This window comes from Protopterus annectens, chromosome 2.part0, assembly GCF_019279795.1.
Source record: "Protopterus annectens isolate FY-2018-M chromosome 2.part0, PAN1.0, whole genome shotgun sequence".
NCBI lineage: Eukaryota > Metazoa > Chordata > Ceratodontiformes > Protopteridae > Protopterus > Protopterus annectens.
The window spans coordinates 1,716,170,019-1,716,195,934 of record NC_056728.1 but is presented as its reverse complement, the minus strand read 5'-3'; the positions used below and the strand labels follow the sequence as shown (position 1 = coordinate 1,716,195,934).

Sequence of the window (25,916 nt, the reverse complement as noted above, 5' to 3'; positions counted from 1 at the left end):
CGTATCGTGGTTGAGTGGGAGCGTTAAGTTCGACCGTTGTGAAGAAAGGAGCCACTGTAGCATTCTATTGTGCAACCTTGCCAATGGTACTAGAGTAATGGCAGCTTCCATGGAGCCTAAGAGTTGCAGTACCAGGTGTGCTGGTACAAAGGACTGTGGAAGAAAGGCTTGGATTTTGTGTCTTATTTTCAAAAGCCTGTGAGGAGGGAGGAAAGCTGGACAGGAAGTTGTGTCGAAAACTGCTCCAATGAATTCCAGTGTTTTTGTTGGGGACATTTGAGATTTGTCCTTGTTGATTGTAATCCCCAAGTGGAGAGTGAGGCCTCAAGTGTAAGAGAGGCTGCAGATTAGAAGGTTCCTGGTTGAGGCAGTAAGGAGCCAATCGTCTAGATAAGGAAACACCTGGGAATCCTTGTAGTCGAAGATGAGCTGCTACAACTGCCATACACTTGGTGAACACTTGGGGGGACTGTAGAGAGACCGAATGGCAGTGCTCTGAACTGGTAGTGATTGGCTCCCAGCCGGAAGCGGAGAAATCTCTGGGAGCGGTGATCCATCTTTACGTGGTAATGTGCGTCCTGGAGGTCTATAGAGCACATCCAGTTGTCCCTCCCTAGAAAGGGGAAAATGGACTGTACCATGACCATCCAGAATTTTAGAGGTTTGATAAATTTGTTCAATAGGCTGAGATCCAGGATTGGTCTCCAGTCCCCTCTCTATTGGCAGTAAAAAGAACCTAGAGTAAAACCCGGATCCTCTCTGGTCTTGTGGGACTGGTTGGATGACTCTTTCATAGTAGCTTTTCTATTTCTAAGGCTGCTACCTCGCTTTTCTATTTCTAAGGCTGCTACCTCCCTCTGATTGGGTGGTACATTGGGGATTTGTTTGATGGGTCTGGGAGTTAAATCAAAAGGTATCTGGTAGCCTCTGGATATTATTCTCTGCACCCAAACATCGGTAGTAGTAAGTTGCCAGGCTGGTAGGTGCAGAGAAAAATGACCCCCGACTGCTTCCAGAGGAAAGCATCGGACCGCTACTCAAGAGCACTGGTAGGGACGTCCGGAGAAGGAATCTCCAGTGCCCTGGTTACGCAGACCCCCTCTACCCCAAAAGGGGCATCTGAGATGAGTTGCCCCCTCTGCCCCGGGGGGGGGGGGGGGATTGCTCACCACTAGTGTCACGGAAGGATCCTTGGGATTTCTTGAACCACAATTTTCCTCCACTTTGGTTCCTGGAGTAGGACCTCTGGGGGGTGGAAAAACATATACCCACAGCAGAGAAGGTCTTTCCGTATTTCTCACTTCGTGCTAGTGTGTCTCGTACTTTGGGACCAAAAAGTGCAGATTCGTCGACAGGCGCATTGACAAAGGAAGATTTAAAGGGGTCTGCGAAATCACACAAACGCATCCAAGCAGGATGTCTCATGACAATGCCTGAGGTGGCAGCTCGAGCTGCCCCCTCAGTGGTGTGAGATATCAAATGCATCGAGGAGTGATTCAAGGGTAGCTAGCTGTGAAGCGACAGTGTCACCCAGCTCATCAGGCAGTACCCCCACCAAAGAGGAAGACATTTCAGAGATTACGTCTCTCTGGAGGAGAGTGAAGTATGCCAGATAGTTCAGCGACGGAATGGCAAAGATCGTTGAAGCATAGGTCCACTTCCCCAGTCTGTCCATGGTCCGAGACTCCCTGTTTGGAGGATGGACAGTGGAACTAGCTTCTGCCAGTTCCCTCCTGGTGGCCGCCGCCACGACCATGGATTCAACAGTCAACTGCTTGGACCAAGTTGGGCTGGTCTTCAGGGGTGGATAGAATTTTGTCCGGCCTCCAGGGGACAGTTTCTACATTGTCGGGGGTCTTCCAGGCACACTGCACGATCAGCTTAATAAGCTCATTAGCAGGTGGGGTCACCCAGGAAGAAGGCAGGGCATGGATGGCCTGCAAGAAAACAGATTCCTTAGAAGGGTTAGAGGACTTCCAGTCTCCCCACTGCTTAAGGATTTCGAGAATGTCTCCAAATGAAATGTAGTCTGGGGGAGACCGTCCTCAGTGAGAGATTCCAAAGGGGAATCAAGGTGCTTCCTCTTGCACCATTTCTTCCAGGGTAGCTACCCAGTGTGATGTTCTGAGGACTCCGGAGAAAGAGTTCCCTTCAAAGGGAGGTCTTGCGGCTGCCGTGCCCGGGATCTCAAAGTAAGGGGTTAGGACAGCTGCATGCTTTGGGGGGGGGGGGTTCTGGTGCCGATGTCATTGATGCTGACTGCGAGCCTGTGGAGGCAAGAACCCTCTCCATCATCTAGAAAGCAGGCCCGCCTGAGGAGGGATGGGAGCCCGGAACCAAGGAAAACCTCGGAACCGGGGTCACACTCTGCTATGAGGAGCCCACCTCCAGGTGAGGAGCTCAGAGAGGACTGAAAGCTGTCGGAGCCGTGGACATAGATGGCACCAGTGAAAAAATAGGCACCGGGCTAGGTACCAAGGTGCCAACAGTCCAAACACTGCTCCGAGAGTGCACCGGCTCCAACGGAGCTGATGCAGCAAGGGTGGTCGGTGCAGACAGGGAAAACTCTCCAGTTGGGGCCGAGAAAGTATGCACTGTAGTGGTCATCGGTACTGAAATCTCAGAGGACTGGGTAGAGGCCGGAGGATAAGCAGGTCAATATGCTGTGAAGGGTTCCGAGCCAAAGGGGAAGGAAGTTCTAGCTTGTGTGGGCAAGCCCCTAGCTGCCAGAAGATGGTCCACAACCCACACTACATCTTGTTCAGAAAGGCTCCTGGTGGATCTATAGGAGGCTGCTGAAGGAGAATCAGGTCTTTCAAGAAAGGGGCTAAACCGATGCCCCGAAAAGGGGTCGTACGTTGGAGAGCATCTGGTTCTTGAAAGATGTTCGACTTTAGGAATAGAGGTCATAGTCTGTGGAGCCGAATAAGCTATCAGCACCATGGCCGGGGATGGTGCCAAAGCAGGTATGGTTGTGAAAGCCAATGTCAGAATGAGGGACAGCACCGAAACAGGAGTCAACATCAGAGACGGCACCAAGGGAGAAGACACAGGGCCTGGTGCCGAAGAGTTCTGCGTCGAGGGTGCTGGAGAAGCACGGAGCTTACTTGGTTCTGTAACTGACGGAGATGCAGGAACAGAGTGACTCCATTTTTCCTTGCGTTTCTTGGACTTAGGAGGTTGTGAGACCTCCAAAAAAGGTGTTTTGATTAAACCTTTCAGAATTAGCTTGTTTATGTGCTCTGCTACAGTGTGATTGCTAAAACTAGAACAAATCACAAGCACCATTTATATGGTCCACTCCCAAACAGTAAATGCATCAAGAGTGGCCGTCCGAGTTGGGCATCTTACGCCCACACTTGTTACACTGTTTAAACCCCAACTTAACTTTGTCTGATATTGTACAGGCAACAAAGGGCTATCCTAAAGGAAACAACAAGAAGGGAAAGAAAAGGAGAGAATACCAACGATGATATTTAAAAATACCACAAGTGGTAAAGGAAGGCCTACCAAAGGCAGAAGAGAGGGACAGTACCAACGATGGTAGAGATTTAATTACCAAAGGTAAAGGGTAGGAAATAGAAGCAGGTTATAGGCGATAGGAAGAAAAAGTGAAACTGACTAAAAAAACGACAAAGTTTTAAGAGAAACTACACAAAAAATCCACAAATTTTCACTTAGCTTTGAGAGAGAGGCTAAAGGAACGCGGCAAACGAGATCTGGAGAGACTATGAGAGGGGCATTATGGGTAGGTCTTAGCTGAGAGTTTTTGGCTGGCGCGAGCTTTGAAACGGACGTGTTGGTTCCGAGGATGGAATAGACGTCCTATCAGTAAGGAATGAATAAAGATTTACAACATCAGATGCTATCTTTGTGCAAGGGGACATCCAACAATTTATATTTGACATGGTCTGGCAGGGGTTGTTCCTTAAGCCATGCATGCCTTCTAATGACAGATCCAGTGACTGCTGCCCTGCAAGAAGCTTCTAGGGCATCAAAACCACAGTGCAAGGTGCATTTAGTTACTTGACTTGCAGAATGCATTAACTCTTCTAAATCTTTAGATTCTGCTCAAGCAGGAAAAGAAGCCATTTTTTTGTTTAAGGAGTTCCAAGGTATGTTGCTGAAATTTCAGCATATGAACTGACAATTTAGTGCCCTGATAGCAAGAGTAGCTGAGGTGTATAATTTTTTACTCAGTGTGTCCAATGCTCGGGAAACCCTGTCGGAGGGGTTGGGATTCTTAGTAGAGGAAGCTTTAATCCCTTTAGGCCCTTGAGAAATTACCTCAGGGTCAGCTGTAGGATTTTTAGAGAGAGATTTGTGAGACTCAGGGACTCTATAGTATCTGTCAGGTTTTCTGGGAGCAGGAGGTAGGGCATCAAACCTGTTCAACTGGTAGTTCTGGGAGGAGGCAAATAGATCTGTCTGGGCTCCCCCACTCGCTTGTCAACATGTTGAAAATCCGTGGTTCCAATTTCCACTCGTGTGGGTCCATGAGGTTTCTGCTTAGTCTGTCTGCCAGTGTATTCAATTTTCCTGGCAGGAACTGAGCTTGTAGGTGCACTTGGTAGCTCATGGCTGTGTTCCACAATGTCATGGCTAGTCTGCAGAGAGGGTAAGTATGTGTACCCCACTGCTTGTTTATGTACCACATAACCGTGGTGTTGTCCGTCTTCACCATTAGTTGTCCTGGAAGAATGTAGTCCTTGAAGGCTGTCAGAGCAAACTTTTGTGATTTTAAGTATTTTCGTCTGATTTTTTGTTAAGTTTTACTGCTTTGCCGCATACTTTATGGCATTTTCCGGCTTGCTAAAGTTTATATCTGTAACAGTAACAGTACATGGAACACATCTAGAGCCTGTTTACTGCATTTCCTGTGTTGCACTTAATTTAAAATCGTTTTTCTCTCTAAAAACTGCATTTTACCTGATTTTGGCCAAGCACTCAAGTGTGGGGTCATTTATTGCACTGTTGTGATTATTTTTGCTGCTTGTGTATCTCTGTTACCTTTAAACTACAATAAAAAGAAAAAAAAAACAAAAAAATCTTGCTTTTTTCCCCACTTTCTGAAAGTTAAGAAAGTTCAGTTACAGATTTGCTGTTCTGAACTGTTTGGAAGTTTCTAGAAGGCCAGTGCTTGCCTGGGCTAAAGGGAAGTCTCTGTGTTCACCAGTGGGAGTGGTTAACACTGAACAGCCTGCCTGTCCCTGGAGGAGTGGTTACTGCCTAGAAGCTTTAGTTTTGTTGGCCATTTTGGGTAAATTCTAAACTCCTTGATCTCTCTCTTAAAACCCTACAACTCTCTTTTTGCGCGGTTTTGTGCACTGAGCAGCTTCGGGCAGCGCCGCCTAAACAGGTTTAAACTATTCCAGGCTCCACAAAGTCTGCTCTTCACTTTTTCCTTTAGAACTCTTCAAACTCTCAAAGTAATCACTCTTCTCTTTCTAAAGCCCTGCACTTGCTCAGCTCTTATAAGGAAACACTAACTAAAGCACAACACCCCCCTTGACTTCTCATAAGCATTAGTCTCCCGATTGGTCCTTCCTGATCAAGTGAAAAATCAGTTCCCTTCCCTAATCTGATCAGTAAAAAAAACAGTTCCCTATACTAATCTGGTATGTCCAAGGGTCAGTTTAAAGGTTACTCTCCAGTCCAGCTGGTGAATCTGGGAATTTTGAGGCAATGTTACAATTGCCTTATGTACACAGACAACCATCTCCTCCTTCCAACAAACTCTAATACATGTGAGAGATGCAGTTACACAGCCAAACTGGAGGCAGAGCTCTCTCAACCCAAGACTGGCACAGTCGGTCAGGAGGAAAAGGTAACCACCCACACCACAAATCCAGTCTCACACAGACCTATTGCATCTGCATACCCAACACAAACACACAAAAACATACTCGGAGGCTCTAAATAAAAATCTGCCTAAACAGCAAAGACCTCCTAAGCAGATATCCAAAAAACAGCCACCCCTCAACAATACCCACGAATCCCATATCTCACAAAATCAGTGTGCCTCACAATCACAGCCCTTAAGGCCAAACAACACACCAAATACACTTGTTATAGGGGACTTATTGTCCGGCACACTGACATCCCGCTCACCAGACTGAACAAGGAGAAGGTCACTGTAAGCTGCTTGCGGGTGCCAGGATCCGCCACAACGCAAGCACTCAGGTCACTCCAAAGCAAGTACAAGTATGACTCCGTCATTGTCCATGCTGGTGTGAATGACCTGAGACGTACCTCCCTGGACTACATGAAGAGAGACATAGAGGAGCTCTCTGACCATGTAGCCCAGGCTGGTATGACCCTGACCTTGAGTAGCATCTTGCCCTCACCAAGAATGATGCCACAGTATAAAGACAAAATGATCAGTTTCAACAATTGGCTAAAGTATTGGTGTCATTCAAAGGGGATCCAGTGTCCGTCAGCCTGGGATGACATGCTCGACAAGCCACGTTGCTTCGCTAGGGACGGCTTGCACCTGTCACCCTTAGGCTTTCGTATACTGGCCAAGGCTCTTGCCACCCCCATAGTGCCTTTTTTAGGCAAGGCTCAAAGGACAAACCCACCACCATAGACAACCCAAGGATAAAAAAACTAAAGGTAATGCTACTCAATGCCAGAAGTCTAAACCTCAAGATGCACGCACTCAAGGCTCTCCTCAGTATGGAGAAAATCTATGTCTGTGCAGTAACAGAAACCTGGTTCAAGGCTCCTGAGAGCACCCCAGCACTACCAGGTTATAACTCATACCATGCGTTTCGGCCCCAAAACCCGGACCGAAGCACAAAAGGAGGGGGAGCATCTATATTCATCAAAGATACCTACACCTCCAGGCTAGTGGCACTGCACGAAGCATCGGAAACCATCCATGTGCAACTAACAGCGGGGAAAACTGCCTTTCAGTTTGTAGCCTGCTACAGAACACCCTCCCTATTACAGGAACCCCACTTGGCATTCCTGAGAATATGAAGGTCTCTCCAAACACTATGTTATTGGGTGACTTCAACTACCCAAACATTGACTGGGAAAACTACTCAAGTCCAAACACCCTCGCCCAACGGTTCCTTGAATTTATAAACTCTAACGCGTTGGAACAACTGGTCACCACTCCCACAAGAGGGAACAACATATTGGAACTGGTCATCACCAACATGGGGACTCTGTTCCACATCAGAGGTAAACCCCTCATTGGTAAGATCAGACCATAAACAAATTTCCCTGGACGTCCCCACCACCAGCCAAGGAAATCACTGTAAAGAATTTCTCAAAAGCCAACTTTGCACTTCTCAAGACTGAGGTGGAATCCTTCAAAGCCCCCGGGCCAGAGGATAATACAGCCCAATCCGCAGAATCCTTTACAAATGCATTCTATGAGCACCTGCAGGAATGCATGGATCGTGCTATCCCAAATAAAACCAAGACTCACTCCTCCAAAAACAGGAGACCTGTCTGGTGGACCCCGGCCATAAATAAGCTATACAACAGAAGGAGGAAGCTACTACATGATGGAGCAAAATCACAAAAAGGGAAGGCATCTCTGATCAGTATTAGCAAGAAACTTCGATCCCTCATAAAATCATCGAAGGCCAGTTTCGAAAGAAAAATTGCCCTAGACACTAAAGATAATCACAAGGCCTTCTTTAGTTATGTCAGGAATATGGGTGGAAACTCCCAGATATGCTATGAATTGTTGCATAACGGTACAAAATATACCGAACCTACAGACATAGCCAACATCCTGGCAGACAGTTTCAGCGCAAACTTCTCCCCCCCCCTTCCCCCCAAAGGAGCAAATACCTATCCCAACTGAATGTAACCTCCCTGACATCACAGATGCACAGGTGAAAGCTGCTCTCTCCAAAGCAAAAAACACAGCATCTATGGGACTGAACGGTGTCCCAGGCTGTGTCTTACACGAGCTCAAAGAAGAACTGAACCCTCACATTAAGTCACTGTTCAAACTTAGCCTTACTACAGGATATGTACCCAAAGAATGGCGTACAGCTACAGTGGTCCCACTCCACAAAGGTGGTGCCACAACGGACCCCGGGAATTATCGCCCCATAAGCCTGACTAGTCTGGTCTGTAAAGCTATGGAGCGTATTACCATGGAACTCAAACAAAGACAGTGGGAGCCTCCAGACACTGGACCCTACCCAATTCGGCTTTGTTAAGGGCAGATCTTGCCTCTTAAACCTAGTTGATTTCTTTGAAACAGTTACCAAAGCCATAGATGAGGGCAAGGTAGTCCACACAGCCTACCTGGACCTTGAAAAGCCTTCGACACAATACCCCACTCGGGCATCATAAATAAGATAACCAGCTTAAATATCAACTCCTACATCACAAGACGGGTTGCAAACTGGCTCAGAGATAGAACCCACATGGTCAGAATCGCAGGTGCCATGTCCGAATCCAAACCAGTTACAAGTGGCGTCCCACAGGGCTCAGTTCTGGGACCTCTCTTGTTCGGTATATACTTCTCTGAGGTTCAGGCTAACACGGGGGGATTATGGCTGACAAAATTCGCAGATTACTGCAAACTGGGGACCATAATCGAATCTCCAGTTGACACAAGCATCCTCCAAAAGAGTCTCACAGAGACGGATGCTTGGTGCCAGAGCCACGGCCTCAAGCTAAATGCTAAAAACTGCATAGTCATCCCCTTTGGGAAAAACAAGGTACCCACAAATTACCACATAGGTGGTAATCCATTAAGTACGGAAGAAGTAATTAGAGATTTGGGGACCAACGTAGATAGTAATCTCTCCCTTTGATAATCATGTTGCCAAAGTGGTTAGAAAGACCTTCTATAGAGCCCACCTTATCACGAAAGGGTTCGCATCTAGATCAAGAGAGGTCATTGTGCCCCTCTACTCGTCACTCATCAGGCCCATAATTGAATACAATGCCCCTTTTGGGATGTACCTTACCTGACACCTGCAGCAACTGGAGAGACCCCAAAAGTACCTCACCAAGAGGCTCATGGGCTACAAACAGATGTCCTATGCAGCTCGACTAAAGAAACTCCAGCTCTACTCAGTTGCTTACCGCCTACTCAGAGGCAATCTATGCCTGATGTACAAAGCCATGTCAAACCCAGAATTAATGGACATGCTCCACCTCAAAAAATCCAAGTCCCTTAGAGCTACACGCACCAGGGACTTAAACCTCAGCAGAAAAAATAAATAGGACATGCTGGAGGGACAGATTCATTTCCCAGAGACTCCCCTCACTCTGGAACAGAATCCCAACTCATGTTAGACACAGCCCCTCGCTGACCCTCTTCAAGCGAAATCTGGACGCGTGGATGGGAAATCGCAAATTCACCCCTGGGAACTCTTCTGTGTCCCTGCTAGACAGAGGCACAGTAAACTAATCTTAAAAGGGTACCTTCTGTGACCTACTTTACAGAGGCACAGTAGGCTAATCAAATAGGGAGGCGGAAGCCAAATACACTCTGGCTAGGCTTATAAATGCCCTAGGGCAGATAGCCTAGTATCTACCTATGAACATTTCTTTTTGATTGATATGTAGGTGCATTTGATTTGGGTTCCATTTTCCCTGAATGTACTTCCCTGCCAGGTGAGCCCCCCATGCATAGTCTGATGCATCTGTAGTTAGGGTTTGGGCGGCAGGGGGTAGTGTGAATGGCAGTCCCTTATTTTGGTGGCAGGCCTCTGTCTACCATAGGAATTCCAGGCATAGGCAAGGTATGATAGGAATCATTGTTCCCAGGCAGTGACAATGTTGACTCCATAGACCTTTTAAGTATCACTGTAGTTTCCTCATATGCAGTCTTGCATATAGAATTAGAAGAATGCAGGAGGCCATGGACCCCAAGGCTTGCAGTATTTGTCTTGCAGATAGCAAGGTTTTTGTGGCCACTTGTTTGAAGTAAGTTACCGAATGAATTTGCTTCTCTGGCGTGAGGAAAAACATCTAGGCAGTTGTATTCAAGCTTGCACCCAGGAATGTAATATGTTGACAGGGTACCAGTTGTGATTTCTTTTTGTTTATGGTGTACCCCAGACAAGTTAGAACCCTTTTTACAAACGCCAGATGATTTAGAAGTATGCCCTGGCTTTCTGCCTAAATTAGACAATCGTCCAGGTATGGATATATTTGAATATTTCTTTGCCTGCAAAATGCAATAACTGGAGCCAGGCACTTTGTGAATACCCTGGGCGCAGTAGAGAAGCCAAAGGGCAGTGCAGAGAACTGATAATGCAAGTAGCCTGCTTTGAAGCGTGGGTATCTTCTGCAAGATTCCTTGATTGGGATGTGCAGGTATGCTTCTTTTAAATCTGGAGTTGCCAACCAGGCATCTTTGCCTAGCAAAGGAAGTAAGTGGTGAAGAGTCAGCATCTTGAATTTTGGAATGTCCAGAAAGGTGTTTAGCGTAGACAGGTCCCGAACAGGACGCCATGATTTGTCTTTTCTGGGTACCAGAAAAAAGCCTGGAATAGAAACCTTGCCCCTTTTCCTCCTCTGGTACTGGTTGAATAGTCCCCATGTTTAAGAGGGAAAGTACTTGTTTTTGAGCCTCTGCCCACTGATTTGGGGGCAGGTCTATCCAATTGTTTGGTGTTGGCAACGTGTGGAAATGAAATCTGTATCCCTGGGACACTATTTAAAACCCATTTGTCCAGGGTTACGAGTTCCCAGTTCTTTGCATGAAGAGCAATCTTTCCCCCCAAAGGGGCGGCTGAAAAGTGCTTGGTAATTTTAAAAGGAAGTCATTGAGACTGTTTACCATTGGGGGGTGTCTTGTTATTTCCAGATTTGGAAGTGGAGGCCCCCCATTGCTTAGTTCTGAGAGTCCCCTGGGACCGAAACCTGGTGCTTTTGGCTGGGTTTGGCTTGAGAGGATCTGGAAGGAGTTGGAAAAGAGCAATTCTTAGTAGGCCAGTGCTTACTAAATCTTGGCAGTTGCACTTGTAAGAAATCTTTAACAGTTTGCATAGATTTAGCTTTATCTTCCATCTTTTTTAGAACTTCTTCAGCCTTATTGCCAAACAGACCATCCTGATTTAAAGGAGAATCCAACAGTTTTGCTTTAACATGATCAGGAAAAGATTGCTCCTTAAGCCAAGCATGCCTTCTAAGCACAGACCCAGTAACAGCAGCCCTGCAGGAGGCCTCTAAAGAATCAAAACCACATTGCAAAGAATGTTTTCCAACTTGTTCAGCAGAATGCAATAAATCCTGCAAATCTTTATTCTCCACACAGTCAGGAATCAACATAATTTTCTGTTTAAGCAGTCCAATAATATGCTGTTGATATTTTAACATATGAAATTGGCAGTTTAAAGCTCTGAATGCTAAGGTTGCAGAAGTATAAACCTTCTTAACCCATCTATCCAGCGCCTCGGAGTCTCTATCAGAAGGGGTAGGATTTTTAGCAGTAGAAGCCTTAAGGCCCTTGAGCCCCTGAGAAATGGTTTCTGGATCTGCAACAGGATTTTTGAAAAGGAACTTGTGGGACTCAGGAACCCTGTAGTATCTGTCAGGTTTACTAGGAGCTGGAGGCAGGGAATCAGGGGCCATACTGGATTCCGAAAACACATCAACAATGTCTAGTACAGGAGGTATAGCCAAGGGCCTATGCTGAGGTAGAATGAGGAAATCTCTAAGCCTCTTTTTTTTGAATCAGAAAATTCCTGACTTTCCCAGTTGAAATGCTCCCTTAAGGTATGTAAAGTTTCCCCAAAAGAAAAATCCTCAGGAGGGGAAGCAGAGGGAATGGAATCCTCTGCATCAGAATCCTCATAAGTAGGCATGGACAAATCCAAGTCATTAGAAGAGTCATAAGAAACAGAATCCTGATCAGAAGATTCATAATCAAGCTCAGCCCTAGGCCTCTTGGGGGGGAGGGGGGGGGTTGACTACCCCTGATTAGAGTAATCAGATCTTTAGCCATTTTGATCATTTGTTTTTTAGGCATAGGGGCCTGAACATGTGGCCTGGGCATCAGTTTTTTAGACATAGATCGAGATTTAGACCTTAGTAATGAAGGCGGAGTTGATTTAATATGCAAGTCTGTAGGCCTGAATACACCCTTAGAATCCGGTGCGTGCACAGCAGCTCCGGACCCATCCAAGGTACTGCGGGTTCCACAGGTGAAGCCTCTCGCAGCATACCAGACTCCGAATGGGTCTCAGTAGAGGCCTGCGAATCAGAAGTAGCGGGTATCAGGGGCTGCGAAAGCGCCTCACTGAGTACCGGCGAAATGGCGACTGGCTTAGGAGAAGTGTCGTCGGCAGTTTTGGACCTCAGCGGCCTGTCTTTGTCTTTATCTTTGCGTTTTTTTCAGAATCCCGGTAGTCGGATGGCTAACCAACAACATTTCTGGATAATTAAACAAAGAACTGAAATATTTAGAGGCAAAAATGTACTGACGACGGAGTGTGCGCTGATTAAAACACAAAACTGACAGCAAGATACGTCGTGGTCATGGCCTAGGCAAGGACTACAGTATGAATGAAAATCTTTGTGAGGTATTTGCTTTCCAGAAGTAATGCAATTATTAACTTTTACTGACATCGGTAAGGTGCAAGAAAAAGTTTCCCCAACGGGGTACTTAGCTTTAAGTTGAAGACTTCGGTTTTGAAACTCGAAAACGAAAATTTCAGGAGTTGGCTGACCGGCACTTGCGAACTGCTTTTGCTTTGGGCACCGCACGGCAAGAAAGACTGGTGTAATGGCGTCAGATGCATGTTTTATACCCCTGACGACCTGACGTCATGGAAGAAGGGACAAAAACTGACGCAGGACCCAAGACTTTGTTAATCAGGCCTAATGAGGGCAACCTACCAGCAGATTACCCAAATGTAATGACTGCCACAGTGAAACACGAAGAACATCTTAAAATAGACAAGGCTCAGAATCAGGCAGATCAGAAATAACCTGACAAGCCTGGGTAATCAAGACCAGAGCATATCTGGTCATGTGTGTCTAGTAAACGATTGCCTGAAAAGCCAAAGTAGAAACAGTATAAACCTTCTTACCAATTCTCTCCATTGCCCCACTATCCTTATCTGAAGGCACAAGCTTGGAAGAGGGCAAAAGTTTAGAAGGCTTGTCAGATGAGACTGACACCACAACAGGGTCAGAAGGGCACTTTAAAACCTTCAGGAACCTTATAGAACCTGTCAGGTTTTTTTGGAGTAGGAGGCTGAGAATTAGTATACTTTGAAGTACTATAAAAGTGTCTAACAAAGCAGTCAACAAAGGAGATACTGCAGAAGGATTAGGTGTGTCTACCTGAAGCAGCTCATCATACTTTTTTTGGATATCAGACACTTGAGAAGAATCACAAACAAAGTAGTCCATCATTCTAGCTATAGTATCTCCAAAAGATAATTCCTCAACCGGCAGCAAAGAAGTTCTGGGTAACTGCATCTGTACGTCACCTTTATGCCCTACATCCTGTATGGAAGCATACATGTGACATACAGCGCATACAAGATATAAAGGCTTTGATATTACTTGCTGGATGTTGGGCTATTCTTGGCAGGAGATCCCTACTGTGAAGAGTACTGCAACAGTGATACAAAAGGATACTGTACTGTTATACACCATCCATTCTTACAAAGGCTAATAGTCTCCCTGAAAAGTTACGCAAGTATACTATCAAGCATGTTTTTTTTTTTTTTTTATCAGTCCTTTAGGCTGGTCTGATATGTCATCATCAGTCCACAGATCTATACCCTAGGTCCCCTTTTGCTTCACTGACATGGGACCCTCCTGACTGGTCACTGACAACTGCAAAGAACTTCAGTTTTTGGCCCAACACCTAGGTAAATTCAGTATATACTAACCTGACAATTAGCTGGTTTTGGTAAAAAGAAAAATAAACCACATCTGTGGCTATACAACTGAGTAGGACAATGAAAATTCTCTTGTACAATCAATTTGTCTGGTGTTTTAACACAGGTCAAGGTGCCTTTTGATTGAAGTCTACATGTCCTACCGATATCTTTGTGGGTTTCTGCTTGGTGTTCCACTTTTTCTCACATTCCACAAAGGTGAATTAATTTCCTCAAAAATTCAAATCATATGTAGGCGTACATGGTGCGAAAGAGGTAGTGTGTGCATTTGTGTGGGTCTTTCTGTGTATACTGTTTAGGGTAAATTCTTGCACAGTGCACCAAGTGAGTGCTAGGAAAGGCTCCACGTCCCCTACAACCCTGAAAAAGATTAAGAGTATAATTAGAGAATGAATTCATGAATGGATAAGGCTGTGAGCTGCGAATATATTCTCTCTCTATTGTGCGCAACTGATCCAGCTTCTAATCGACATGGGTTACTTAACTAGTTCTAAGTCACCCCTAAAACTAGACTCTTGTGCCTAACAGAATTATTCAGTTAAACAAAATAAGCAAATCATACTTACGCATTGACATAGTTCACATATAAGGAAGGCTCCTAATGTAGCTTCTTCATGGTTATCCTGAATATCCACATTGATTACATGTACTGGCTGGAATGTCTCTTGCTCTCTGGAACACAGATCTAGTTAAGGAAACAGACAAAAGTTGTACAAATTACAAAATGTAACATTACAAGTACAAAAATACTAGTAACAAAAGCCTGAAGTTTAGCGTAGGGACAGCTTACACATATCAAGATTTTGTAACAAAGGGAGACACTTCATTCCCTTTAAAATGACCACTAAAATGCCACAAATAAAGTATGATTTTTAATGTTGCACACTGTTTCCTGTATGATGTGATTAGGCAGTCTGTCTACACAGTATTCTGACTTTCTATAAAACCATTTATTACTTCCTTTAGAAATCTATCAAAGCATTTGCTACATTTTAGGGAAAACTGCACCAAGCCTGGCTAATCGAAGATGAGTGCTAGCATAAGCATGGATGACTAGAAATTTGATGCCTACAGCTCTCAAAAAGAGGAGTGGAGGGTGGTCTTCCAAAGTGGGTAATGCGTCAGTGGGTTCTTGCTGAACCAAGAAATGGGCCAAATGTCTGTCTAGAACTGTGTAAATAACAATCAAATAGACTCACTAGAAGAAACAATTTACACAGTGTTTCCAAAGACATGAAGAAAGGCATAATTCAGAATACTGCCAGTGGAAAGATGACAAAATGAAAGAATACCACACAACGGAGCCAGTGTCCTGAAGGAAATAGCAGCCCTACCTGACAAAACAGTACAGTGTTTAAAACTGCCTCTATGATGTCAGTTTGAGATAGAAGAAATAACATGTCACTAACCACTTAAAGATCACATACAACTACTATTTGAACTTGCAAACTCTTTCTTCTGGGATGACTGGATGACTTCCCACTCTGCAAATCCAATTTACTGGATATTCTATTGGTTTTATTTTGCTGTTATTTCTTGTTTAAAAAAGTACAGTTGTGTACACTTAGCATAAATGTAGATGTTAAGAGTGTATTCACTGTTGCAGTCATCACCTGTGGGGTTATCCTTATTGTGGTAACCCTCGGCCGGTCCGAATACCAGAGTCAATGTTTTTGTGCGCTGGCTGCTGTCGCCTGTAATTTGACATCAGGTCATCAGTACTACAAAGCAAGGCATCAGACATCATTACATCAGTTTTTCTTGCCCTAACCCATCAGAAGCACAAGGGAAAAGAGAGAAGTGGTCCTGGTGGCTAACAGCCACCTTGGGAAGCATGTGTCCCCCTAGGGGAAGACGTGAAATGGGGGATGGAGGGAGGGAAACCAAGACTGCAACAGTGAATACATTCAAACATCTACATTTATGGTAAGTGTACACAACTCTTCTATGTTCTTTGTGTTTCACTGCTCTAGTCATCACCTGTGGAAGGATTCCCAAAGCTGAGGTAAAGGGTGGAAGGATAGGTAGAGTCCTAGGTATGGGTCAGGAGGGCCTGCAGAATTGCAGAGGCAAACCCTGCCCTAGACTTAGAAAAGAGAGATAGGTGGTAATGCGTTGTAGAGGTATGGACAGAGGTCCAGGTGGTCAATTCCAATTTGTCCCTGGTAGGTACTCCTCTGAGGAAGGCAATGGAAGTGAAGTTTGCCCTAGTGGAGTGGGTACAGATCGACTTAGGGATGGGTTTCCCATGTAGTAAAGATGGATACAGTGTGAAATCCATTTGGAAATGGTTTGTTTGGAGATGGGGTTCCCCTCTGCCCCTGGGGCAAAGCTTACAAGAAGCTGGTCAGTTTTTCTGAAAAGCTTAGTGCGGTCCATATAGTATCCGAGTTGTCTGTGCACATCTAGTGAATGTAGATTTTTTTCACCTTTGTTTTGAGGGTTGGGAAAGCAGGTGGGAAGGTGTATGGCTTGATTAAGGGTCAGATACCACCTTGGGCATAAAGGAGGGATTGGCCCTCAGGGAGAGACTGCATGGAAAATTATGAAGGGCTCAAAAGCCATGAGAACTTGAAGTTCTGAGACCCTTCTGGCTGAGGTAATATTTAGTAGGAAGGCAGTCTTCCAGGAGAGGTATTTCAATTCCGTTGAAGCAGCAGGTTCGAAAGGAGGTAAGGTTAGTTTCTCTAACACATAATTCAGGCCCCAGGATGGAGTAGGAGGTATTCTGGGAGGCCCGATATTAGAAGCCCCTCTGAGGAATTGCTTAATCAAAGGATGAGAGAAGAGGGGTGGGGTCTGAATCATAATGGGCAGAGATGGCAGAGGCATGGATTTTAAGAGGAGAAGGAGAGGCCATTTTTGAGCAACTCTGCTAAGTAATCCAGGATGAGAGGGATGGAAGATTGGGAAGTACTGCCCCCTTTTGATCGTTTCCAGGAACAGAATCCTTTCCGTTTTCCTGCATAAGTTTTTCTTGTGCTGGGCCTTCTGGCCTCTGTGATGATGTCCCGGACCCGTTTGCTTAACAGTGACTTCTTGTTAGTTTTTAGTGTATGAGCCATGCTGAAAGTTTGAGAGTCTGTAGGTCTGGATGCAGTACCTTCTCCCTCTCCTGGGTCAAGAGGTCTGACCTTAGGGGAAGCAGCTTCAGGGTCAGACTGTGTAGTGAGAGGTACCAATGCTGTCTGGGCCAGTCTGGAACAATGAGGATGGCCTTTGGTCTCTCCTCTCTTATTTTGATCAGAACCTTGGGAATAAGGGGCAGAGGTGGATATGCGTACACAAACAGGGAGCTTCAGGGGAAGGTCAAGGCATCCACCTTCCATGCTAGGAGGTGATACTCCCTGGTACAAAACTTGTGAAGCTGGTGGTTGAGGTGCAAGACAAAGAGGTCCACCTCTGGGGTCTCCCACTCCTGGGTGATTTTTAGAAAGATTTCTCTGTGCAGCTGCCATTCGTGGGGGTCCAAGAAGTTTCTGCTTAGGCGGTCTGCCAGTGTGTTGTTGATCCCTGGTATGTATTGGGCAATTAGGTGGCTGTAAGCCACAGACTCATGGCTAATCTGCACAGGGGGTAAGATTGGGTGCCCCCCCGCTTGTTGATGTACCACATTACTGTGGTGTTGTCTGTTTTTTAAGGACCACCCCTGGCCTGAGATGGGTTTGGAAGGAAGTCAGAGCGTTTTGCACTGCCATCATTTCTTTCTGGTTCATGTGCAAGTGAAGTTGCTGGGCATTCCAAAGGCCTCGGGTACACCTGCCTGCTAGGTAAGCGCCCCAAGCTATGTCTGAGGTGCCGGTGGTGATGGTCTGGCCAGAAGGGCGGAGGATGAAGGGAAGATTCCTTGTTCATGACACAGGCCTCTGCCCACCAGAGAAATTTGTCCCTTATGCAAGGGATCAATGGGAGAGTGGTCTCTAGGGACGGAGTGCGCTGAAACCAAAGGTTCTCTAATTACCACTGAAGCTTTCTCATGTGAAGCCTGGCAAGAGGGATGAGAAGGATGCAAGATGCCATGTATCCCAGGGCTTGCAGGAACTTCCATACAGTGAGGTGACTTCTGGAAGCCAACTGCGTGAAGTAGAGAGGCAGGAAGCACTGTTTTTCTGGGAATAGGAAGGCCATAAAAGAGTTGCTGTGTCTAGCACAGCTCCCAGGAAAATAATTTTCCTGGTGGGGTTTTGCTTTCATTTTTTCTAGTTGATGGTGAACCCTAGGGAAGTTAGGAGTTTTTTTGAGAAAGAGAAGATCCTGGAACAGCTTTTCTTTGCTGTTTGCCTGAATGAGGCAGTCGTCCAGGTAAGGGTAAATAGTACAGTTGTGTACACTTTCCATAAATGTAGATGTTAGAGTGTATTCACTGTTGCAGTCATCACATTTGGGTTATCCCTGCCAGGGTAGCCTTCAGTCGTCCCGAATACCAGAAGCTTGGTATTTTTGCATTGGTCGCTGTCGCTTCAGGACTGACATCAGGTCGTCAGTAGTATAAAGTAAAGCAGCCAACGCCATTACATCAGTTTTTCTTGCCCTGTCAGGAGTCTGCATGTGGGAGCCAGGATCTGGTGGAAGAAAGTACAGTTTTGTACCTACCATAAATGTAGATGTTCGAAGATCCACATTGCTGCAGTCCTTACACTTGGGTAGTCCGCTGTCCTCGGTCGGCCCGAATATCAAAGTATAAGGCTGACGTCGGTCAAGGCGCATTTGACTGACGTCAGGGTACAAATGCGCATGACCGACGTCATATCCTCAGTCTTTTCTTGCCCCAGATGTCAGAAGACCCTAAAAATAAAGGTCAAAACCAAAAGACAGCAAACAAACAACCAACCACCCTTGCACTAATTATATGTACAATATATACAATATACACAATATTTACAACCCAACCCACACAACCGCCTCTAACTACAGAGGGGAAGGAGGGAGGGATTGGACTGCAGCAATGTGGATCTTCGAACATCTACATTTATGGTAGGTACAAAACTGTACTATGTTCTTCATCTCACATTGCTGCAGTCCTTACACTTGGGTAGAATCCCAAAGCAGAGGTAAGGGAGGATGGCCAAACTACAAGGAAACAGGAGCTGCCAAAATGCCCTGCAAAACAGCAGTGGCAAAACCAGCCCTGGATTTAGAGTAAAGTGGTAGGTGATAATGCCTAGAAAAAGTATGCACTGAACTCCAAGTAGCTGCCTCCAAAATATCCTTGGTTGCCACTCCCCTCAAAAGGCTGTCGAAGTGGCAGTAGCCCTAGTGGAATGAGGCCTAATCCCAGCTGGAATCTCCTTGCCATGATGGGAACAACAGAAAGCAATGCAAAACCCAATCCACTTAGAAATAGTTTGTTTTGACACAGGCTTGCCCTGAGAACTCAAAGCAAAAGAAACAAACAACTGCTGAGACTGCCTGAACCCTTTAGTTCTGTCCAAATAATATCGCAACTGCCTGTGTAGATCTAAAGTGTGCAAAATCTTTTCCCCTTTATTTTGGGGATTTGCATAAAAAGTAGGCAAATGAATAGTTTGGTTTAACGCCACACTAGAAACCACCTTAGGCATAAAGGAAGGATTAGTACGTAAAGATACCCTATCCTTATGGAAAATCAAGAAAGGCTCAACCGCCATAAGGGCCTGCAATTCAGAAACCCTTCTTGCAGAGGTAATGGCCAACAAAAGGCAGTCTTCCATGATAAATATTTCAACTCAGAAGTAGCTGCAGGCTCAAAAGGTTGTAGAGTGAGTTTCTCCAACACAAAATTGAGATCCCAAGCAGGAGTAGGAGCTCCACGTGGGGGTCTTATATTCTTTGCCCCTCTAAGAAATTGCTTGAACAAAGGATGAGAAAACAATGGAGGGTCACATTCATAGTGAGCTGAAATTGCTGCAGCATGAACCTTAATAGAAGAGAAGGACAAACCTTTGTCCAGTAACTCAGTAAGATATTGAAGAGCCACACTTAAATTAGGCTCAGAAACATCAAAATCCTTTGCTGCACTCCAAAATAAAAATCTCTTCCATTTATCAGGGTACACTTTCCTTGTACTAGGCCTTCTAGCTTCCAAAATCACATTCAAAACTTGTTGTGGAAGTTGAGACCCTCTATGGTTCAAAACAGAATATGCCAGGCTGTTAGGTGAAGAGAGTGAAGTTTGACATTGAGCAAATGGCTGTCCTCCTGTGACAACAGGTGTGGAATCGAAGGCAAAGGCCATGGAGGCTTCCATACCAGACTCCTCAGTAATGGGTACCAGTGCTGTCGAGGCCAATCTGGAGCTATTAAAATCATCCTTGGCTTGTCCTGCCTGACCTTTAGAAGTACCTTTGGGAGGAGAGGCAGAGGTGGAAAGGCATACACATGAAGATTGCTCCAATTGAAAGAAAGAGCATCCACTTTCCAAGCTGTGGGATGAAACCATTTTGTGCAAAACTTTGGCAGCTGATGGTTTAGTGGAGAAGCGAACAGATCTATGTCTGGAGTTCCCCATGACACTGTCAATTTCTGAAATACATGAGGATCCAATTTCCACTCGTGGGGATCCATAATTCGTCTGCTCAACACATCTGCTAAGGAGTTCTGTGCTCCTGGCAGAAACCTTGCCTGAAGATTGAGCTGTAAACTGAGAGCAGTCTCCCACAAAATCGTTGCTAGCCTGCATAGAGGATAAGAATGTGTTCCCCCTTGCTTGTTGATGTACCACATGACAGTTGTGTTGTCTGTTAGAATCAACACCTGCCCTGGAAGAAGTAAATCCTTGAAAGCTATTAATGCAAACTGGACTGCTAGCATCTCCTTCAGATTGATATGTAGATGTTGTAGTCTGGCAGGCCACTTGTCTTGTATCCAATTTCCATTTAGATGAGCTCCCCAAGCTTTGTCTGAGGCAGCTGTCATTAAAATCTGACTCGCCTCTGGCCGGGTCACAGAGAGTCCCTTGTTTAGGTGACATTCCTGAGCCCACCACAAAAATTCCTTTTGAATGCAAGGTATTATTTGAATGACAGTGTCCAGATCCTGGCAGTGCTGTGTCCATACATTTTTGAGATACCATTGCAGCTTCCTCATATGCAGTTTGGCATTGGGAAGCACCAGAATACAAGATGCCATGAACCCTAAGGCTTGAAGGACTGTCCTTGCAGTCAGCCCGGACTGATGAGATAGTTGATGGAAGTAAAGGGAAAGATTCTTTTGTTTGTCCAGGGTTAAAAAGGCCATCTGGGATGCTGTATTCAGTCTTACGCCCAGAAAGCACATGTCTTGAGAGGGTACTAGACTGGACTTTATTTCGTTCACAGAATACCCCAGGCATCTTAGCACTGCTATCACATATTCCAAATGATGAAGAAGCTCTTCCCTTCCTTGAGCCAGAATCAGGCAGTCGTCCAAATAAGGATAGATCTGTATTCCTTTTAGCCTGAAGAAAGCTATCACTGGAGCCACAACTTTCGTGAACACTCTGGGCGCAGTAGATAAGCCAAAGGGCAATGCAGAGAACTGATAGTGAGAAGTCCCAGCTCGAAAACGCAGATACTTCCTGCAACTTAGTCTGATAGGAACATGAAGGTAAGCCTCCTTGAGATCCAAAGTTACCATCCAATGATCCTTGCCCAGCAGAGGTAAAAGCTGTTGTAACGTCAACATTTTGAACTTGGGAATGTCCAGATAAGTGTTGAGGATAGATAAATCCAAAATTGGTCTCCACGTGTTCCCCTTCTTTGGTACTAGTAACAGGCGAGAATAAAATCCTAGGCCCACTTCTGGCATAGGGACTGGCTGCATGGCCCCTAGTTGAAGTAACAGAGAAATTTGCTTGCGAGCCTCTATTCTTTGTTGAGGAGGAACGTCTGGCATGCCTCTGAAAGGAGGCAAGGTATGGAAATAAAACCTGTAACCTTGGTGTATGATATCCAATACCCATTTGTCTTGGGAATTAAACTCCAATTTTCTTTGAAAAGTGCCAACCTTCCTCCCAAAGGTGCTGCCAGACGAGAAGGCTCTGGCAGCTGAAAAGGTAGGTCATTGGGTCTGTTTACGAAAGGACTGACCCCTGCCCTCACTCGAAGACTGTGCAGGAGATCTCCCTGTTCTAGGCCTGAAAGAACCCTGAGCTCTGCCCCTACCACGTCCAGATCTACCCCTAGACTGGGAATCATAAGAAGGATACGTCCACCCTTTAGCAGGCCAATTTCTACTAAACTTTGGAGGCTGAACCTGCAAAAAATCTTTAACAGTCTGCATAGACTTAGCCTTGTCTTCCATTTTCTTTAAAACTGCCTCAACAGGAGAACCAAACAACACATTAGATTGTAAAGGGGCATCTAAAATCCTTGTTTTAACATGGTCTGATAAATTTTGATCCCTCAGCCAGGTGTGCCTGCGAAGAACTGACCCAGTGGCAGCCACCCTAGACGAGGCCTGTACAGCATCAAAACCACATTGCAAGGAATGCTTCCCCACCTGTTCAGAAACATGTACTAAATCTTGTAACTCTTTACAATCAATACCTTCCGCCAGAGCATCAACCTTAGACTTCAACTGTGAAAGGAGATAGTTTTGGTATTTTAACATGTGAAACTGGCAATTCAAAGCCCTCATAGCCAGAGTGGAAGAAGTATAAACTTTCTTTCCCCATCTATCCAAGGCCCTGGCTTCTTTATCTGCAGGAACCGGATTCTTGACAACAGAAGCCTTAACACCTTTAGGCCCCTGGCTAACAGTTTCTGGGTCTGCCCTAGGACTCTTAAAAAGATACTTATGAACTTCAGGCACCCTGTAATACCTATCCGGTTTAACAGGAGCAGGAGGCAAAGAATCAGGATTAAGAGAAGCTTCTGTAAAAACATCTTCCACTACATCCAAAACAGGAGGTATAGCCAAAGGCCTATGCTGGGGTAAAACAAAATTCCTAAGCCTTTTCCTGGAATCAGAGAAGTCCTGACCTTCCCACTTAAAATGCTCCCTCATGGAATGAAGAGTTTCTGAAAAAGAAAAATCCTCAGGAGGGGAAGCAGAAGGAGTAGAATCATCCACAACAGAATCAGAATAAGGAGAGTACTCCTGCAAGTCTTCAGCCGAAGACTCTGAAACATCCGAAACCTGCTCAAAACTCCCTAGCTCAGGCTCCACCCTAGGCCTCTTATCAGGAGGGGGCAAAGAACCCCTAATCAAAGAAATCAAATCTTCTGCCATTTTAAGCATATGCTTCTTGGGCACAGTTCCAGAAGAACTAGGGGTGACACCAGCTGAAGCTAAACCTGGCCTGCCTCTAGGAGAAGCCTTGGAAACAGAAGGAGAGGGCCTAACCACCCTAGGCAGGGAGGGGAGTATAGTAACCTGAGAAGCCCCATCACCCTGATCTGCCTCCTGAGAGGCCACATCCTGCAATAACAAGGTCTCTCCCTGGGATCCCAAAGAAACCTCCGGTGGAACCACCGCTCCACCGACACCTCTAAAGAACCGCGTCCGCACGGACGGTTCTTCTAGCCTAGGCTTAACTGCTTTGTCCTTGCGCTTCTTCGAAGAAGCGGGCGTCGGAGCATCCGACGGCATTTTATAATTGCACCGCTTCCCGAAGACTAACCTGGCACAATCTAATCTCCTCTTTATAGTGCGCTTATTGAATCTAGCACAAGAGCGACACCCAACAACGCCGTGCTCAGGCCCTAAACAAGGAATACACAAAGTATGATAATCTCTATGCGGTATCTGTTTCCCACAAGAAATGCAGTTATTCACTTTTTCTGACATCCGATTAACCACTGAGGCAAGAAAAACCAAAATATTCCCAACGGGTACTTAGCCAACTTTGACTCGGGCTGAAACTCTCGAATCGAAAAATTTCAGAACGCCAACCGGCACTTGCAATACTGCTTCTGCATCGGACCATGCGGCAAAAAAGACTGAGGATATGACGTCGGTCATGCGCATTTGTACCCTGACGTCCTGATGTCAGTCAAATGCGCCTTGACCGACGTCAGCCTTATACTTTGATATTCGGGCCGACCGAGGACAGCGGACTACCCAAGTGTAAGGACTGCAGCAATGTGAGATGAAGAACATCCCCACCAGTAGAAAGTAAATACCAAAAGGGGGGTGAGGTTTCTGGTATTGCTTGTAGCAGAAATTGATGCAGTGCGCTATCCATTTGGAAATGGTTTGTTTTGATATGGCTTTGCCCTCTGCTCCTGCAGCAAAGCTGACTAACAATTGATCAGTCTTTCTGAATGATTTAGTCCTGTCTAGTTAGAATCTGAGCTGTCTGTGCACATCTGGAGAGTGTAGTATCCTTTCTCCCTTGTTTTGTGGGTTAGGGAAAAAGGTGGGTAAATTAATAGATTGGTTGAGAGCCACACTGGACACCACTTTTGGCATGAAGGATGGGTTAGTCCTGAGGGACACCCCGTCAGCATGGAAGATGATGAAGGGCTCTACAGCCATGAGTGCTTGCAGCTCGAATACTCTTCTGGCTGAAGTGATGGCCAGAAGTAAGGCCGTCTTCCAGGAGACAAACTAACTCTGCTGAAGCTGCTGGTTCAAAGGGGGGGGGGCAGGGTTAGTTTTTTCAACACAAAGTTTAGGTCCCAAGCTGGGGTAGATGCTCTTCTGGGTGGCCGCAATTTACTAGCCCCTCTTAGGAACTGTTTGATGAGAGGGTGTGAGAAAAGTGGTTGCTCAGTGTTGAAATGAGCAGAGATAGCAGAGGCATGAATTTTAATAGAGGAAAGAGAGACCAATGTGTAGCATGTCAGCTAGGTAATCCAGGATGAGAGGTAGGGAGGGCTGTGGCGTATAGTCTCCCTTAGCCTGGATCCAGGTGCAGAACCTTTTCCATTTGTCAGCATAAGACGTTCTAGTGCTAGGATGTCTGGCCTCACGTACAACATCTAGAACCTGTTTACCGAGATTGGCAGCTTGATCAGTGGTCAGGGAATAAGCCAGGCTGACAAACTGAGGGTCTGCAATTGGGGATGCATGAATTCTCCTTCCCCCTGAGTTAGGAGGGTTGGGATCTGAGGGAGATGCCATGGTTGCAGAGGGGACAGGCTGCACAGCAGTGGGTACCAGTGCTGGCGAGGCCAGTCTGTAGCAATTAGAACTGTTCTTGGTTTTTCCTCCCTTATTTTGAGCAGGACCCTGGTAATGAGAGGTAGTGGAGGAAAAGCATAGACCAAAAGGTTGACTTACTGGAAGGATAGGGCATCCACTTTCCAGGCTCTGCAGTGAGGCTCCCTGGTGCAGAACTTGCTGAGCTGATAGTTGGAGTGGGAAGCAAAGAAGTCGACCTTCGGGGTGCCCCATTTCTAAGTTATTAGGGTGAAGGTTCTTTGGCCTAGCTGCCACGCGTGTGGGTCCAGAAGATTTCTGCTCAAGTTGTCTGCCAGAGAGTTTAGAGAGCTTGGCAGGAATTGTGCTAACAGGTGTAGTTGCATGGCTGAGGCTGTGTGCCAAAGGGTCATGGCGAGCCTGCATAGAGGATAGGAGCGAGTCCCTCCCTGCTTGTTGATATACCACATCACAGTGGTCTGTTTTGATCAGTAGAGCCCCTGGGGAGAGAGGAGCCTGAAAGCTGTCAATGCATGCTGAACAGCTAACATCTCTTTTTGGCTGATGTGCAGATGTATTTGATGTGGGCTCCATTGGCCCTGATTGCACCTGCTGTCCAGGTGTGCACCCCAGGCATAGTCTGAGGCATCTGTGGTGAGGGTCTGGGCGGCGTGGGGTGTTGAGAATGGTAGTCCCTTGTTGTGGTAGCATGCTGCTGCCCACCATAGAAAACCTTTCCTTAGGCAAGATATCATTGGTGTAAGAGTTTCCAGGTCTTGAGAGTGTTGACACCAAAGGCTTTTTAGGTACCACTGAAGTTTCCTCATATGCAGTCTGGCACATGGAATAAGTAGAATGCAAGATGCCATGAACCCCAGAGCTTGCATGATTTTTCCTTGCAGATAACTGGGGTCTAGTGGCTAGTTGAGAGAAATAGGCTGTCAGGTAAGTTTGCTTTTCTGGTGTAAGGAATGCCATCTGGGATGCTGTGTCCAGGCTTGCTCCCAGGAATATAATCTTTTGGGT

The 25,916-nt window shown here is 45.9% G+C and overlaps 1 protein-coding gene across 1 annotated transcript in view; it reads right to left on the bottom strand.

The window, feature by feature from the left end:
* The window catches only part of SSU72 (SSU72 homolog, RNA polymerase II CTD phosphatase), a 940,682-nt gene that overhangs the window by 54,822 nt on the left and 859,944 nt on the right, over positions 1 to 25,916 (bottom strand). Inside the window, exon 4 of the mRNA XM_044061763.1 lies at positions 14,414 to 14,532. Coding sequence (XP_043917698.1) covers positions 14,414 to 14,532 — 119 coding nt within the window. The remainder of the gene's footprint in view (positions 1 to 14,413; positions 14,533 to 25,916) is intronic.